Here is a 17,489-nt window from a genome sequence, read left to right as displayed (position 1 = left end):
GGGTCAGACAGCAAGATGTGGACCACCACTGGAGGCCTAGTCTGAAGAAGGTGTGGCTCAGCATCCGACACCTCAGGCAGCTGAAGGCAGAGGACCAAGTTGAAGACTTCAGCCCTGCAATGGGTACAGATGAGCCACACCTTGAAGGTAAAGCTTCAATCTCTACATCAAACCAAATTCTACTCACTCCACTGCATACTTGCTATTGAAAATGAGGATAGGAGTAGAGAGGCATGGGTTCCTCATGCCGAGATTCAGAGAACTGTCACAAAGCCCATCACTAAGCATTTCCAAATCACGGCTTCAAAATCAAGTACTATTTATTAAAAGTCAAGGCTAAGGTCAGCAGCAGGGGGTTGGGCCACACTGTTACCATGCATGGGAAAGAGGGGGTGAGGCAGACTAAGGCCCTATCTGCCATAGGAGTGACCCCCTTTCTAAGCCTTCAGAAAGAGCAGCGCACCTCACTTGGTACTTGTCAGTCACTGGTCTGCGGAGGGATAACATGCTGCAGAAATGAGTATCAGACAGGTTGTTTCTGCTGGAAGGTGTGGCAGCCGACACTCACAGGCCCAGCTTTCAGGGAGGACCAAGTGCACCAGGACAAATGCTTACATCAGCGCACAGCACCAAACTGCACGAGTTAGGAAGCAGGCAAGTGCCAAGGTATGACTGTAGAGTTCTGGGTAGTGAGTATCAAGGCAACGCAAACCACGCTCATTTTCATAGAGTCCAAAAGAAACATCTTACACTCACACTTAGTTTCTCCCCAAAATAGCCATCTCTTTTATTTGAGGGTTCAGTACATTTTTAATTCAAATAGTCACCACAAAACCTAGGCACAATATTAAGCATTTTACAAGCAAAGTATTTCACTGATTTTTCTTTCCAACTGCCAAAGAGTATAATAAATGAACTGGTTAAAGGATATACTTCTGTACATTAAAAAAAAATCCATGTATTTATACAAGTGTATGGAACAGAGTTTAAGGGTACTAAACCATAACATCAAAATAAATAGGATGTATTCCTACCTCACAACGCAGCATACTGTGCTGGAAAGCGGACTCTGTTTTACCCAGGTGAAATGTCTTCGGAGCTAGGCTCATTTCCTCCAAAATGGTTTGGCTGGCAATGATCGGAGCTGAATATCTACTCTTCATAGGTGGCTTTTTGCTTGCATTTGAATTAGGATAATTATGTCCCAAAAAGTGTTTGTGACTTACCATTTCTATCGATTTCCCACTTCCATATTTTAAAACATAGATTCAACTACTCTCTAGCACCATACAAGAAGGAAATACATGTATTTTTGTCAGAGCAACAATATTTTATATCATCTTTGTTCTCTGGCTATAACAATTCTGCTTAGAAAAAATTTGCCACACTAAAAATAGTTGATCTAGGTTGTCATAAAAAGAATATTAAATACCTTTGGTAAAAATAGATATATTTAACAAGATTAGAAAAGCCAACAGTTATAATGTCAAAAAGAGAGTATGAAAATGTACACAATAAAACAAATAAACCAACTTAGAGGTAAGTGAAGATAAGGCCACTCTTCTTTTCTGGTTTGTCTCTTCAAACCAAGAACATAGTTCTCTTCTAAATGGCAGACATTTTAATAAGAAATATGGAACAACCGGTTCTTTCCCATCAGCGCGACACCAGGATAACTCAGCAATGTAGTTCCTCTCGAAAAACCAAGTTCATAGAATATTCAGATTTATATCTGTAAAAATAAGGCAAAAAAATTTCCAGATTTCCCATGACTTCAGGCCCAAAACACGGAGCTTTAGAGCTAAGCAGAGCAACAGAACACGGTGTTCTCTTGCATGGTCTTTCTTTTACTGACATTAACTTAAGCCCCATCAAAGCAGCTGCAATATAGAGCACGGCTAGCAGGGCCGGACACCCGGACTCGGGCCTCGCTCGTGACCTCCACCCTCAGTCCCTCTCCACGCAGGCGCCCTCTCAGGCCTCCAGGCCGCGCTCTGCTCCAAGGCACCAGCTCCAGGGGCGTCTCCCTTCAGGACGCACGGCGCGGCCTGCAGACCTGGACTGGGCTGTGGGTGTGCTAAGGCCTGAGTTCCGGAGCAGGATGCACCGCGCCTGGCTGCGGGGGCGCGCTGGCCCGGCGCCGTCAGCCCCCCGCGTTCCCTCGGCAGATGCAGCCGCACTCCTCGTGGTGCTCCAAGGCAACGTCGGTGAGGGACTTGTGCAGCCCGCGGACCCCAGTCTTTGGTCTCAGCTGCAGGACCTGAAAGGGAAGGAGGCAAAGCACCTTGCAATCAATGTCCGTAACACTGATGTCGCAAGCAGACAACACTGGAGAAGAACCTCGGGGCCCTGCAGGGCCCCACACCCAGTGCTTCCACGTGAAGGCATTGTGTGCACTCTTCTACGCACACTCAGTGACGGACTGTCACCTTCGCTTCATTAAAGAAACCACACTCCCGTGCCCAGCCATCCGGAAGCACACACGCTCAGCACAAGGGCAGTCCTCGCCCCCGGGGCTGGCTGCGCGCTGGGGTGCTGGCGCTAGCGCGCAGATCGCTTTCCTGCTCGTTGGTTTCTTCCTTTCCTTCATTTACTCACGCATTCACCAAATATTTAACCCTGAAGCAGTCCAGTCCAGTCCAGGAATACCACGCAAAGAAACACGATCGCTGCACAGCTGAGTTTGCTCAATTACGCCACTCATTAATTTTCTTGGCACCGTTTCAAGCCCTCTATAAACCTGATGGGACGGATTAGATGTACTGCATTGACATGGAACGCCGGCCCAGCTCGCTCTCTGCAGCTGGACTCTCCTGCGCGGCATGAGGAGCTCTGGTAACACCAACAATGATGCCTCTCTTAAATGAAGGCATTTGCAGTTTGCATGGCTGTGCAAGTGTGATACATTTTATTTCCTAATAGAGCTCATCATACTTTAGAAATTATGTCTTGTTAGGCTTGTGAAAAGAAACCAGGACACATAAAATGAAACTGCTTAGCTTCTCTGCTTGCTGGGTGTGACACAGAAAGCTTAATGAAGTGACTCTGAAAGGCGACCCACCACCCGCACACACTTACGTGAACACGCAAAGGTGCAAGTCAAGTCCTGTGTGTGTTCTGTTTGAAGCCTTACAGGAGGAGAAGACGGAACACACACCTCATTTGCAGCTTGTGGGGCTACCGGTGCTTAATTAGCTAGCATTTTCTGAATACTTATGAAATGCCAGACACAGTAATAATGTGTTGCACATACTGTAACTCACAAGAACTGTATGAAATAATTCAGTTATTATCCCTATTTTACACATGAGTGAACACAGACTTAGAGTGACACAGTTATTTGTACCTGGGCCAAATACAAATTATTAAGTTATTAAGAGTGAGAAAATATTTTTATAAAGGTTCAGAATGTTACTATTCATTCTACCTTTTTTAGTAACTTTGTCCTAGACAGAAAGACTTCAGAGATACAACTTAAAATTAGTAAACTTGATGAGTAGGCTTCCTGTCTATCAGACCTCATAGCTCTAGAATGAAAATTACGCAGACACTAGAGTTTCCGCAAGGTGGAGCTGACCATGAGTACTGCTGAACGCTCTGTGAACAGCCCTGATTGAGGCTTCTTTAGGGTAATTGTTTGTTTTGAGGTGGGATTTCACTGTGCTGTTCAGCCAGGCCTTACACTCACTTATCTAGCCCAGGCTGGCCTTCAACTCGCAGAGCTCCTCTTGCCTCAGCCTCCAGAGTACTGTTCCCAGGCGTGCACCACCATGCCCGCCAGCACTGACCTAGCTTTGGACTGCTACACAGCCATGTGAACAAGGACATCTCAGACCCTGGTGCTGCTCCTTCCCACCCGCTCCTGTGGGCCGCGCTCCTGGAATGGAGGTGGGTGGGTGAGGTGAAGCACAATAAGGACACAGCTGACGTCTTCAGTTGCTATCCCCACCTGTGTGTGTTTCTTCATTCAGCAAGGAAAACACTGGTAAGAAAGGCAGTGAGAAGCTGCCACTGAGGGGAGCCCAGCTGAGAGTGGGCCCGCCCTCCTGGTCCTGCCATCCACTCCTGCCAGTTGGGTTTGCTGAATAAGCCTCTGCGCGACTCCACACACTCATGGCAGCTCTGTCCGCTGTTCTTCGTGGCAATGTATGAGGAGCAGATCAGTCTCCTAGTGCTTGAGTAACTGGAGAAGTCTTCGGTGAGGTAGTCTAACCCATGGTGGGCGGTGTTATGAGTGCTTTCCTTTGTAATGTTTTGGAAAGTTTGGATTTTGGAGAGATGAAGCAGGCTTGGAAAATGACCAGTAGCTCTTGGGTAATATGAAAGAGGAAAACTGCATTTTCAGGATGTGGATTAAAAAGGGAATCAGGCAGAAGCAAGGCACACAAATCTCTGAGTAAAGACTTAGGTGTGACATAAACTTATAAAGAAAATTGACTCAGATTTTCATATTAAAATTACCAGGTAGATGAAAAAAAAAATGCCCAGGAAATTTCCAGTGAGAACCTGAGAACGGATGGGACAGAGCAAGAATTCCCAAGGAGACTGCACAGCGGGCACAGGACAACCCTACCCCTGCAGGAACTCAAGCACTGGAAGGGACCAGGGCCAGAACGGTGCAGCTGCAGGGTTCAAATGTTCCTACCGGCAAGTGGATCTGAGCATCACTAGGTAAGACTTCCTTAGCTGCTGCAAAACACATTAGGCCTAAAAAGATACACCTAAGATAAAAATCATTAGCCTAGCTAAGAACAGAGGAGGTGGCTCCAGGGTTTCCTCATTGCCAGAGACCTTCTGACCCAAAGAATGTTTCTCCTTCCTCTGGCCAGAGTGCATCAGATCATTACTGACCATGCGCCCACCACACCTGCAGATGGGGAAACAACACTAGCAAGAGAACGGCTGACACCGCGCGGCTTGCCATGCTCCGGGCCTGGGTCGAAGCTTCCTGTGTGTTCTATGGGCTCCCTGAGCCCTCACTATTCCATGTGAGCAAGCTCAGTCACCGAGTGGCATGAGTCCCAGCCGCCTAGCTAAGATGCGCTACATTCAACTGGGCAGTCTCCGCCTGGAGTTTGTGTTCTCAAGCGATACAATGGATCGTGATCCTTGTTTTCTTTAGCTCTCACTTTGGTAGGAAAAAAAGAAAAAGAAAAACAGGCCCTGGCGTGACGTCATGCACTTTTGCTCCTGTGGTTCTCCTTTTGGTGCAGGGAAGTGCCGAGGGTAGGGTGTCCTCGCGCGAGGCTGGAAGGGCCCTAAAATTCATTTCAAGGGAAGACACACAAGCTTACACACAAAGTGCCGGATTCTCTTTCTCAAAAACTACTTAGGAGGTAGAGAAATGATTGAGGAAATGTATTTTGCTGACTAAAATGTCTCTAACAAAGGGATCCAGCCATTGATACAAAAGCAATATGAATCTTACAAATAACTTTATGTAATAATATTATGTTATAGCTTGGTAACATATTGGATGAGACTTTTAATTTTCACAGTTATTCAAGTCTCCTTATAGTTTGTGTCTAGTTGGCTCCCTAAAACCTCATGTAGGTCTTGGGGCACACACAGCTGGGAGGGGCAGCGGGTGGCTTGAAGGGCGGGGCCAGAGGACCAGGGCGGGGCCTGAGGATGGGGGTGCGGTCAGAAGGTGGGGCCAGGGGCGGGGCCAGAGGATCAGGGCGGGGCCTGAGGATGGGGTGTGGTCAGAAGGCGGGGCCAGTGGACCAGGGCGGGGCCAGGGCGGGGCCAGAGAGCCACGAACTGTTAAGCTGGCCAACCTGTGCTGTCTGAGAGGTGGAGAGGGTCATCCTGGACACGGCAGCGCCCCGGTCTCTCCTCCAGTGTCTTGAAACCTGCAGGAACTGTGAGCTAAATAAACGTTTCCTTCCCTCATTTTGAGCATCAGGTATTTGTCCCAGCAACGAGAGAACAGTGGCTAATACAACCCTCAGGTTTATGGAAGCTGGCAAAGCAATAAAACAGATGAAGGGGCCCCTTCTGAATTCTGTCTGTGCTCCTGCTCTTCCCACAAAGGGGAGGAAACATTCAGTTAGTAAACTGGGAAAACTAATGAAAAATGAAAGCCCAACATACAGACTTGTCTCTGAATGAACTAATTCCGCGGATCTACATTAGTGGTGTTGAATTATTTAATCATTTTGAATAATTTTAATTTATGATGAAAACAATTTTGTTTATTTACTAGTGATACTCGACTTGAACTGCAACGTACAGGAATGAAAACAATTTAGGCCTTTGAAATTCTCAACTATGTCAACAAATAGCACTTCCTTCATAAGATCAGTGTACTAAAACACTACCACAGCACAATCGAGGACTCCCGAAATATCGGGACATTATATTTACTGAAAATACAGGCCCCGGGAAGATAGCTCAGCTGCACGAGCACCTGCCTGGCAAGCGCAAGATCCTGAGTTGGATCACTGGTACAAAAAAAGAAAAAAAAAAAGGAAAGAAAGAATAAAAATGCTTTTTGTTACAAGTGGACTAGATGATTTTGTAATTACATTTCTTTGCAGTTCTGCATTAAGAAATAGTTGTGAGAAACTAGCAACGATAGCTGTTGTATGGACATCAACATAGAAGGGAGCAAATCCCCTGCATGTGTGCACGCCCGTGGGCGCGCCCGGGTGCGCGGTGGGCCTTTCACCTGCTCGAGCAGGGACGCGTGGAGCTTCCAAGGCCCACACATGCGACGGAAGTGAACATCACCGGAAAGTTGCCAGCGCCTTGGAGGCTTTAAGCAAGTCAGGACTCCAGCACAGCCAGATCTGTTCAGCTGGAAGGAGGTCTCCAACCTGAGGGACGACAGAGCGTGTCCTTGGCTCCGGCCCCGCTGGGCCAGCTGAGTGGCCGTGGCAGCACGGCCAGAAGCCATGAGCACACTGGCCGCAGAGACTGCAGAGAGGAGGAGCAGAAGAGGAGCAGGAAGAGGAGCACAGAAGTTAGAGGTGACTGGTCGAGGAGGGTGCAGAGGGTGCGGAGGGACTGAGAGGAGCGAGAAGGCCCAAAGGTGAGAGGGGGTGAGGAAAGAGATGGTGGTGAGGAAGAGGACAGAGATCAAATAAGCGGTAAAATCGCAGCTCAGCAGTGCTGGCCAAGGTGCTTACTGAGTGGGTAGCTCGGCTTATTTTTTTATTATTGTTTTTTAAAAGTTCGATGGGACAGAAAACCCACGACACCCACCCGCACTCGCCCCCTCCACCCAGTCCCTCTTGGTAACCTGCCACCAAGCACAAGGACTTTGGCCCCCAAATTGTGAGCATTGTTTCATTTTTGTGAGCTCCTGGCTGTGGCACGAATACCTGTACAGGTGAGCTGGCTACTCCTGCTCACCATCGCGATGAAGTTGGAGCAGCATTTCTAATTCTGTAGAATGAGAAACTTCGCACATCAAATCTTAACACTTGGAAAAAATAAAATGAAATGTTTAAGTGTGCAATGTTTACAGATTCCAAGGTGTTAAAAAATAAAAATTATTCATACTCTATCTTCTAAGTTCCCTAATCCAAGATAATAAGCACCTACTTTAATACTTTAAAATTTAAATGATTTTACGTGGGAAAAGATCCTTCCAAATTAATCCGTGTTCTGATCACATCTTTTACTGTGACACTGGGCAATTCTAACATCTGCTCTAGCTTTGCAGCATTTTAATTTTAATTTACATTTATTTTTAATTTTCAAAGAATAAAAATAGTTTTAAAAAGTTCTTTGATTTCGGCTATACTGCAGCAGCTATTGTTGGTACTGACGTAATTCCTAGACTGGGGAGTGGCCAGGAGGCTGCCCATCCCTGACTCTGCCTGGGGCTCCGAGCTCGCCACCGAGGCCCTGCTGCACCAGCCTGGACCGGCTTCTTCATGTAATGGGGGCCAGACCTGGCTCCTAAAACGGGGATCTTTAAAAGCTCGTGATGTAGCCGTGGAAGCTGAGCACAGGCAATGCCAGGAAACAATCTTCTCGAAGCCATAGATGACTAGCTTTGGGCGCGGCCTTCCAACACTGCCATCCAGTTGTGGTTCTGAATGACCCAGGGAGGGGAGCGCAAGAGATCCTGCTTCCCACTGATGTCACAAAGGCTGAGGACGCTGAGGGAAGTCACACGTGAATGGCACCTCTCGCGGGAAGTCAGGTCCCTGTCTTCCAGAATTAGGGGCTTCTATGTGCTATTTTCTTAGGTACTGACGCAGCGCCGCGGAAGGCCTGGATTCCGTATCCCAGGAGGCGCAGCTCATGAGACTGCACGTGTAAATCTCTCTACGTGTATAAATGGCACCTGTGGGATTCGTCAGTATCTTTCTTAAGTAGATGTTTATTCTGCTTTTTTTATTCGAAGCAAAAATTTAAAATGGCAGAGACATACTGAGATGAAGTAAGAAGAAGGGCAGACATGGGCTTGGTGTGAGGTGGTTCACAGAAGTTAGAGGTGACTGGTCAGAAAGGCACTTGGCTGGTGCGTGCGGGCTGCAGGGCCCTGGCTGAGGATGCGCCACGTAGCTAGGGATGGTTGGCGTTCCTGGGATTCCGAGTGTACGAGGCCGACAGTTCCCAAGGCTTAAAAGTAAGAAGCACTAGGATTCCATACTGTATTTTCCTTAATTCCAGAGAATAAGGGAGTAAAAAGGTGAAAAAAACAAAAAAAACTTCTAAAATACTTAGCATGTTATTTGCTGTAACATAAGTCACCCAAAGAGTAGTGTAAATGTGTGCCTTGTTTTCTTGGGGTTTATGTAAATTTAGTGTAAATGTGTCTCTGTTCTCATGGGACTCATGTGCCATTGGGGTCCAAATATAAAAATAAATTCCAAAGCTCTCCCTTTCCAAAATAGCCAATGACTTATCTCTAAGCTTGTCTTTAAAACATTTTCCCTTCATAGTTCTAAAAGTTGAAAACTTTCACTGACTTCGCAGAAATACACATTTTCTTTTTTGTATCAGTAGTAATAGCTTCACTGACCAGCCACGATAAGCTACCAGAGAATAAGCCTTTTAATCTTTAATCTCTGGGGTGTTATTTATTTGTTTATTTGTTACTTATATATTTTAATAATTTTATTGAGAAAGAAGTAGCAATGAGATAGTTTCAAAACAGGTTAGTAGTACAGGTACAATAATTAATACATTGCATATTGTTGTCTTTATAGTAGTTATTCCTAGTACAAGATGCAGACATGATATCTTGTATAGATACTATTAGTTTAAAACTTCTTCTCATTGAACTGAGAGAAAATAGATGCATATTTATGCTATTTTGTATACACAGGTACATATATATATTTTTTCCCACTACAAAATGGTCCATTTATATCCCCTTTTTTGTTTATTTTTGTCAGAGATGTGTATTCCATTGCCATTCATGTATTGTAGGTGCGTGAATTCAGCAGAGTAATCCAATATAGTCCAGCGGTCTATAATAGTACAGGTTTATCCGCAAGACTGGCAGTGTCAGAAGTTGTTCACTTGAGCCTTTTACAGCTCAGTTTATTAATATGGCTTTACTTTTTATACTCATGTTTATACTTTTCTGTTGGATGGTTAAGACCAAGATAAAGCAAGACCTATATAACAAAAAATTTAACTTTTGTATTTTTTTATATTTTAGGGAAGGGTCTACAGGGTGTTCAGGGTCTCACTACTAGATCAGACTTGTAGTGATTCTCCTGTTTACAGCCTCCCAAGAGCTGGCATTACAGGTACACACCACCACACCCAGTCTAATCTTTGGAGTTTTAAACTGAAGATCCTAGCTTTTAAAAATAAACAATATTGGGGCCAGGGAGATGGCTCAGTGGAATAAGGGCTTCCCTGGCGAGCGCAAGGGCCTGAGTTCAATCCCCGGTTCCGCCAAAAAAAAAAAAAAAAAAAAAAAAAACAATATAAATATTTAGGCCCCTCCTCCCATGGACACTGCATCTCTTTTCTACAAATACACCCACTTCAGGCTCCGGAGTATGCAGTCCCCAAAGGAAGGGAAGGGAATGTGACACCTACCTCGTGGTACTTCTTTGTGACTTTGCTTGGGACGCACTGACATTCGCTGCAGCCGTGGAGACAGCAGGCGCAGTTCCCCCCACAGCGTTTGACCAGGAGACAGCCTGGCCAGAAAATGGTGTCGGTTCTCTTCAGCTCTTCCCTGATGGACACCGAGAAGTTCCGCGGTGTGCAGCTGTACAGCTTCACCTCCTCCTTGAGAAGGTTCAGATCCACCACTGCTGGGCAGGGAGAGAAGCGAGGAAACATGGACGCTCATGCAGTACTTTTCGTAAAGAAATCCAACTGTTTCATGAGTAGTAGCCCTAACAATATCCCTTTCTTATTTTAACTAGGTTGTAAAGCTAGACAGTTCACAAACTGGACACTGCATTTCACGGTACACAAAGCTGCATTATGACTTGGTGACCGATAAAGACATGCCATTGTGGAAAATGACAGACAGAGCCAACGAGATAGCTGAGAGCCATAAATAGCAAACTTCATAGAGGAAAGAAAGGTCTACACCTTTTAACCTTGGTAAAAAAAAGTAGACAAGGAGGGCATTGGAGAGAAGTCTACCATGTAAAACGATGAATGCTTTGAGTAAAAAACAAATGTAATTTTTAAAAGGGTAATGGGAGTGCAGCATTCCTGAACAATTCCCTGAAGCCAGGCAAGAAAAGCTTCTCTAGTCTGTATGTCAGGAAGAAACAGAAAGTACAGGAAGGGGATGAAGAAGACAGCTGCATGCCCACGCTAAGCAGCGAAGTATGCTTCACTGCGACAGCAAAGGCTGTCAGAAAGCACAGCTCCAAGGGTATTAGGTGTGTGTGCTTTTTGAAATTTAGACTAAGTAGATACTTTTAGTTTCTACCCTCCCCTGCTAAAAGAGGAGGAGATCTCTAATTTGTAACCACTGTCTCCATGTATTTAGCAAGTTATTGAACTATTTTGTGCTTTACTTTCTAAAATACCTACTTGTCAAGGCCAAACACACAAAATATCCTTTCATCAGGTGGTTACGGTAAATCCTCAAAGAGTCATTGTTTTTAACTACAAAAGGATACTCTCTGTCTCAGGAAAACTGTCTCAAAATAACATGCCATGTTTACTATGATTTGACACATGAGTAGTAGTTAATATAGCAGAATAAACACCTCTAATGTAATTTTAATTTCTGCTTTACAGTTTTGTCTTCCTTTAGAAATACCACATTACACAATTATTCAAAAATTTTAAGAGATTCATATTACATACATTCTTCAGGGTTCTTTTGTTATTACATAACAACTATATGGAATGAAATTTGGCATAGTGCACAATTTACCAAAAGGACGTGCACAGCTCAGCACCCCTCAGCATGCCGACGGAGCCCCCGAACCAGACCCCAGTGAGCCGCAGATCATTTTGGCCTCTCTACTGCACAACACTCCGCTCACCAGCCGTGCCGTCCCAAGACTGCCCTGTACATGTAGGTGAACACTGCACTACCATCTCTCTTCATAAATTTTCCCATCCTGGAAATTAATTAATTCATCAATTGATGTCTTTATTTTCATGTAAAATGGATTATGGTCATAGAAACAATAAAGAATTAGCAGATCCAAAGAAGGAAAAGCTGCAAAATGACCTGTCACACCATGCTGCAGTGAAGCTGAAAACCCAGAGTGGAAATACACTCAGAACATAGTGACTTTTCTCTATCGCTATTACTTTTTATCATATATATATATATATATATATATATATATATATTAACTTTTGAATATAAAATATCTCTCTCATCTTTTAGCTGGGGAACAAGAGAAACCTACTCAGTTTAAATTTCAAAGGTCATAAATTCCTACTACATTTCTTGGTGTGCTTTTCCAATGGCTTCTGGACTTGTAATAAAATGTTTCCCTTATATGAAAAAGCTAATACATAAATAAAAGGTTCTTTCCTTTTCTAAGAAGTTTTGTTTTTAATGAAGGTTATCATCTAAACTATAATAAATATGGTTAAATACCTTTACCCTAATATGAGAAACATTCAAAGCATGAATTGAAAGAATATTTTCTGGGGCTAAGGAGATAGCTCAGTAGAATAAGTGCTTGCCTGGCAAGCACAGGGTCCTGAGTTCAATCCCCAGTTCCACAAAAAAAAAAAAAACCAAACCAAAAGAATATCTTCTGATTATGATATTTTCAAATAATAATAACCACCAGGTAAACCTAATTTCAAATATTATACATTTTAAATAATCTTAAGATATCATGATATTAAAAGCCATGTGCTTGTGTTCTTGGCATTGTAATAAATATGATCAAGGTTTGATCATCAAAGTGTCAATTTTACTGTTTCTAAGCAATATATAAAATTATACATCCACAATTGTGAATTACAAACATGTTAACTGTATGACTGAAGAAAACCTAAATCAATTATTGGGAATATACCAAGGCAGACTAATTCAGTGGCTCAATTCAACATTTGCAGCTGAAAATTATTTTTCTGGTTCAACAGAAAAGGTTTTCATTTGAATATAGATTTTCAAAGAAAAAAGTATTTTCTGAAAATGACCCTGTAGAACTTTGAAATATTTAGATGGAAATGAGTTCATTCTTCAAGGACCCTGAAAAAGAAATCATCAGTAACAAAATTAATAAGCACTTGCCTGGCAAGCACAAGGGTCTGAGTTCAATCCCCGGTTCCACAAAAATAAATACATAAATAAAATGAAATAAAATTAATGAGATCATTAGGTTACATGATCTCACACGCTTTTCCGGATCTTATCTGCTGCACTCCCAGTGTATGTGTAGGCTCCACTTTGATTGCTGAAGACGTAGGTGATCTTATGCGACTCTATGTCTTCTTTGCCTGGGCAGAGAGGGGGCAACAGGAACGCTCTGCGGAGCGAGCCACTGGCTGCCCGGTTCCCAGCGCCACTCTAGAGGGGACCGGAGCCCCTAGCTTTCACAAGGAATTCCCCTTCCCCAAACAGTTTTTGATGCTCTATTTCATGAAACTAGAAAATGAAACTGCATGTTCTCTTTAAATGTTTACTTAACCACAACAAAAGCGTAGACAGCTTTCCGAGTGAGGTAAGTTATGATACCTGCCACAATGTGAAAATTCCAACACACTTTCAACTTAGCTTCCACTCATTTATCAGGCTTGACACAAAAGTCAAAAGCCCTTTTTAAAGTGCTAGTTAAGCTTGACTTAGAAAATATCATTTTTCTTCGTTCCTGCAGAACAAGCACGTAATAAAAACTCTAGGCCAGAGGACGAACCAGAAGGCAGAGCAGCAGAGACGAATTAATGCAGACCATGTCGGGCTGAAGCGATAACGGAGGAGCTTAAGCTAGCGTATCACCTTCACAATTTCTACTTCTTGCTCCTAAGGATGGAGGTTCATGCAAGCCTTGTTAAAGTAAGTACTGTGTGCAAAATATTGTATCATTAATTCTCCAGACATTGTGCAGAACTTGTAGACAACAAAAGAAAGAAAACAGGAAAAGCATGATTGTGTTCCAAGACATATTTATGTCCGCTTAACTTTAATAGTAAAGAAGTTTCCTTTTACAAGTTGGAGGTAATAGGGAGCGCAGCCACTGGGCTCTTTTTATCCTTTCTACAATTGCTGCCTCAGACAAGGTGTGCATTCGTTTGTCATGCCAAAGAAAAAAATGTGACCACCTAATCTAAACCATGGTGTCGTGTACAAATTTCACTAGTTCTGTAAGTTGTACTGAGTAAGATAATACTGACATAAACATTACGGCCACATTTTACTTTGTTAGTCTTTCATTCTTTTAAGATACTCAATCCAAGGAGATTGCATTACTGTAATACAGTCCGAGGGTGGTCTTCCTAAGATGAATGTGGTAAGAGGGTGATATGTTTATTCTGGGGGAAATCTGTTCCAATGTCTAATTAGAAGCCTTTAAAAGTTTCACTCCTGTTCCTTTGTACAAGGATTCTCAAGAGGGGGTTGGTTCTGTCTATATAGATGTTACACCACACCTGCATCTTAGTTTATGGAAAGCTCCAAAAATATACACTGCTGTTCTCACACTTACTGTATGCTTAAAATTTAATAGTTTTGGCATACTGCAAAGGCCTTCCACTTGGAAAGTGTTAAATGAATATTTGAAAGATCTGGTTCAGCTCTCAATGCTTTTAAATGCACCCTAGCCTCAGGCCAAATCTTTGAGAAACAGCAAATCTTTGAGAAACAGGCAGTGAGATTTAGGCACAAAGATGTGGCTAGAAGGTAGGATTTTAGGCTAGAATCCAGAAGTCGGCTGTCAAAAAAGTAGATCTGAGCACAGCAGCGTTTTGCTCGCTCCTGGCTCCTCAACAAGCACACGCTAATCGATCTCACACTTGCTAACAAGGGCACTATTCCCGGTGTCTCAGCTTCTCGTGTAGACCTTCTCCTTGGTCCACTCTGTCCAGGAGCAGGAGGGAAGGGAAGGCTTGTAGGTAAGCTATTCATCAAGAGCAAGTCTTAGGAACGTGTAACAGCGCTCAGCATCTGGACGGGACTGGCTGCCCGCGCACTTGAACTTACACTTTGAGTATTGCTGAAAGGAAGCCAGGTCTGCAGGCAGGGCAAAATACCAGAGGGGTGCAAGTCTGAACATGACCCGCTGAGAAGAAAGCTGGGGAGCCGGAGGGCTGTAAATCTGTGCTGGAAAAGGCAGGATCAGATTTCTTTCTGACAAGATTTAGAACAAGCCTGGTGCCATCTGCCCTCGTGAATGGATCCAATTAACTAAACATTGTTCTTTCCGCATGTTCTCCAGCCTGGCATTACCTTCTGCAGAATGACCCTGCGTGCCTTTCAAGGTTCTCACAGACTGAAATGCATTTTTGGGGCCATCCAGCTTTTCTATCACCTTTCCACTTGTGTCTAATAGGAATGCGTGGCATTTTAAAATTCACTAGAAAATCTGGCCAACCTTATTGAAAACTCAGTTAACATTACTTGCAATTTCTCAAGCATGTGGAATTAGGTGGAGTCACCAGTACTTTCACTATTAAAAGGAGGTAGGCAAGCTGTTTGGTCCAAAGTGGTAATTCCAGAAGCAAATTTATATGAAGAAAAACCACCACCCTGTGGGTTTCCTTTAGTTTGTGGTTCTTTTGCTATAGTCCTATTTTGGGGCAATTAACTTTATTCCTTTGTCCTCCCTTACTGTGCTCCACATTGAGAACTTTCTAGGTCTAGGAAGTGTAAAGGAATCTAACTGTGACCCTTGGGGGACAAGGCAATAGTGACTTCTAAAGCTTTCCTTCTCTCTAGTTCCAAATCTCATTTCTTGGCTATCATGATTACCCTTGAATCTATAAATCAACATGCTCCAATGGTAGACTGGAGAAAGCAATGGTTCTTATGAAATGTAATAAAACACACGCATTTCAGATGGCATGTCAGGAGGTAAAAGAATGACTTCAATTTTCTGAAGTATCTCTTAAATTACCAAACCCTCTGAGCTGTATTAAGTGACAGCTTTTGCCTCTGTTGTACTTTCACACACACACACACACACACACACACACACACACACACACACACACACATGTTGAGGTGTTAAGAAAATGGATGCTTTACATACATCTGTCATTGAAGAATTTTAAATTCTCCCCTTTAGGAGCTGTGGCAGGAGATCTTGAAACACTGGCTCTGTCCGAAGAAGGCGCTTACCTTTGGATTTTCTTCCAAAAACAAAAGCCTTGCCAAGGAGTTGCCAGGAAGGCCTGTATAGGTCTTCCAGGTCCAGCTGCCACCTCTCCGGCTCCAGGTACCGAATGAGGTCTTCCAGAGTGCTGAAGGCCGTGACAGCATTATTTAGCAGGTCCAGCGGCAAGGCTGAAGGGGGCAACACCGACGGACTCACAGCCTCTGTGACCTGCCGGATGGAAAACACATCGTCAGCGCCTTTCAAAGTGACAGTGCTGACCTTCTGAAAGAATCCAACAATGCCTGTGGCCAGAAGGCTGCGACTCAACGCAGTGAGGAGGAATCACTGTGCCGATATTTCACATCGGTGAATTCTGATGGATTTTCTGCAAAGCCAAATGAAACTCTTAATTTCCATTCTTCTTTCTGCACTGTGGATGCAGATATGTTCTGCTTACTGAAAACTGTTTCCACTATTCAGTTACGGATGTACAATGAAAAATGAAATATAGTTTTTGCAATTTTTCTTTTATCTATATATTTTTCTTAATATTCCCCAATCTGGGTAATAGCTTGGAAGTTATAAAAGTCAGTGTGAAATGACTTAAAATATTAAAATGAAATAACTCGTAAGAATTAAATTAGAGGAGATGTGTTTCTGACACTGGTGAAAAAGCCTTTAGTTAATATAGACGACCCTAAGTCATCCATGACCAAAATGACAAATTTGTCCACATTTTTCACTCAAAAGATTTAATACAATTGAGACAGAGTGGGAAAATCCTTTGCCAAATTACAGATATGACAACGACAAGAGCAGCAGAGCACACTGAACAGGAAAGGGTCACTTCACAAGTGACCAAGCAAACTCTGAGACAGGAAGCTTGAAATCATGCTAAGGTACAAGCGCAGCTTCACAGATAGAAAGCACGGAAACAAGGAATAATAAAGTTGGGCACATCATGTGCATCTGTTCTACTTCACATTCACAAGAGGAGCCATCACTTTCCCTAGGGAAGGTGAGGAAGAGCAACACCATGTTGCTGGGTTGGGCTGCAGGAGGGAAGCAGGGGCACCGCTCCGGCCTGCAGAACCGGTGCGTGCTGAGGTTCGAGGTTCACACGCCCGTGGCTGGTGCTCAGCTTGGGTCCACAGCCCCTCCTCTGTGCCTGTGGCAGCATTCACACCGACAATCGCCGCAGCCTTGTTTGAAACAGAGATCACTGGAAGCAACCTACCTGCCCGTGTATGGGGCATGCAGTAAAGCATATAACACTAAGTGGCAGGCTTTAAGTTTGTTTGTTTGTTTATTTATTTATTTTTAATGTATTCAGTGAGTACAGGGCCTACAGGGTCTCACTACATAGATCGGACTCCTAGTGATCCTCCAGTTTTCAGCTTCCCAAGCGCTGGGATTATAGGCCCCACCATGCCCAGTCTCAATAGCCGTCTCAGTGTGCCTTGGGGGCAGCGGTGGGGGAGGGGGAGTCTCAGCATACTGGGGATGGAACATTGGTCCCTGAGTCTCCCTAAGAAGGCACTTTAATCTGCTGAGCTATCTGGCTGGTCCAGTGGCAGGCTTCAAACAATTTCTGCAAAAGCAGGGTCTTTTAAAGCTCACCAGGGACCACACTGTTCCAATTATCAATGTGTAGAGAGTTGCATATGAGAACTGAAATTGGAATAGGCAAAAGAAAACATAGAAAAGCTTAAAATAAAACATTTTTGTTCACTGATGTTCATTTATAGCAGTGTTTATAATAAAATTCTAGCTAGAAATCAAATTTATTAATTTAGTTAGTTAGTACTGTTTTGA

The 17,489-nt window shown here is 43.7% G+C and overlaps 1 protein-coding gene across 2 annotated transcripts in view; it reads right to left on the bottom strand.

Annotated features, from left to right (window-relative positions):
• Window positions 1–751: 751 nt before the first annotated feature.
• Pdgfc (platelet derived growth factor C) overlaps window positions 752–17,489 on the bottom strand; it is a 195,058-nt gene continuing 178,320 nt past the window's right edge. Inside the window, exons 4-6 of one of the 2 annotated variants that reach the window (XM_023723629.1) lie at window positions 15,698–15,902; window positions 10,018–10,238; window positions 752–2,260 (exon numbers count right to left, since the gene is read on the bottom strand). In XM_023723629.1, coding sequence (XP_023579397.1) covers window positions 2,144–2,260; window positions 10,018–10,238; window positions 15,698–15,902 — 543 coding nt within the window. In that variant the 3' untranslated portion in view covers window positions 752–2,143. The remainder of the gene's footprint in view (window positions 2,261–10,017; window positions 10,239–15,697; window positions 15,903–17,489) is intronic. The other variant, XM_023723630.1, reaches the window with a different exon arrangement.

The sequence above is a fragment of the Octodon degus genome, unplaced genomic scaffold, assembly GCF_000260255.1.
Source record: "Octodon degus isolate 3935 unplaced genomic scaffold, OctDeg1.0 scaffold00101, whole genome shotgun sequence".
Lineage (NCBI taxonomy): Eukaryota > Metazoa > Chordata > Mammalia > Rodentia > Octodontidae > Octodon > Octodon degus.
Note: the sequence above shows the minus strand (reverse complement) of the source record. Positions and strands in the feature narration are given on the sequence as shown.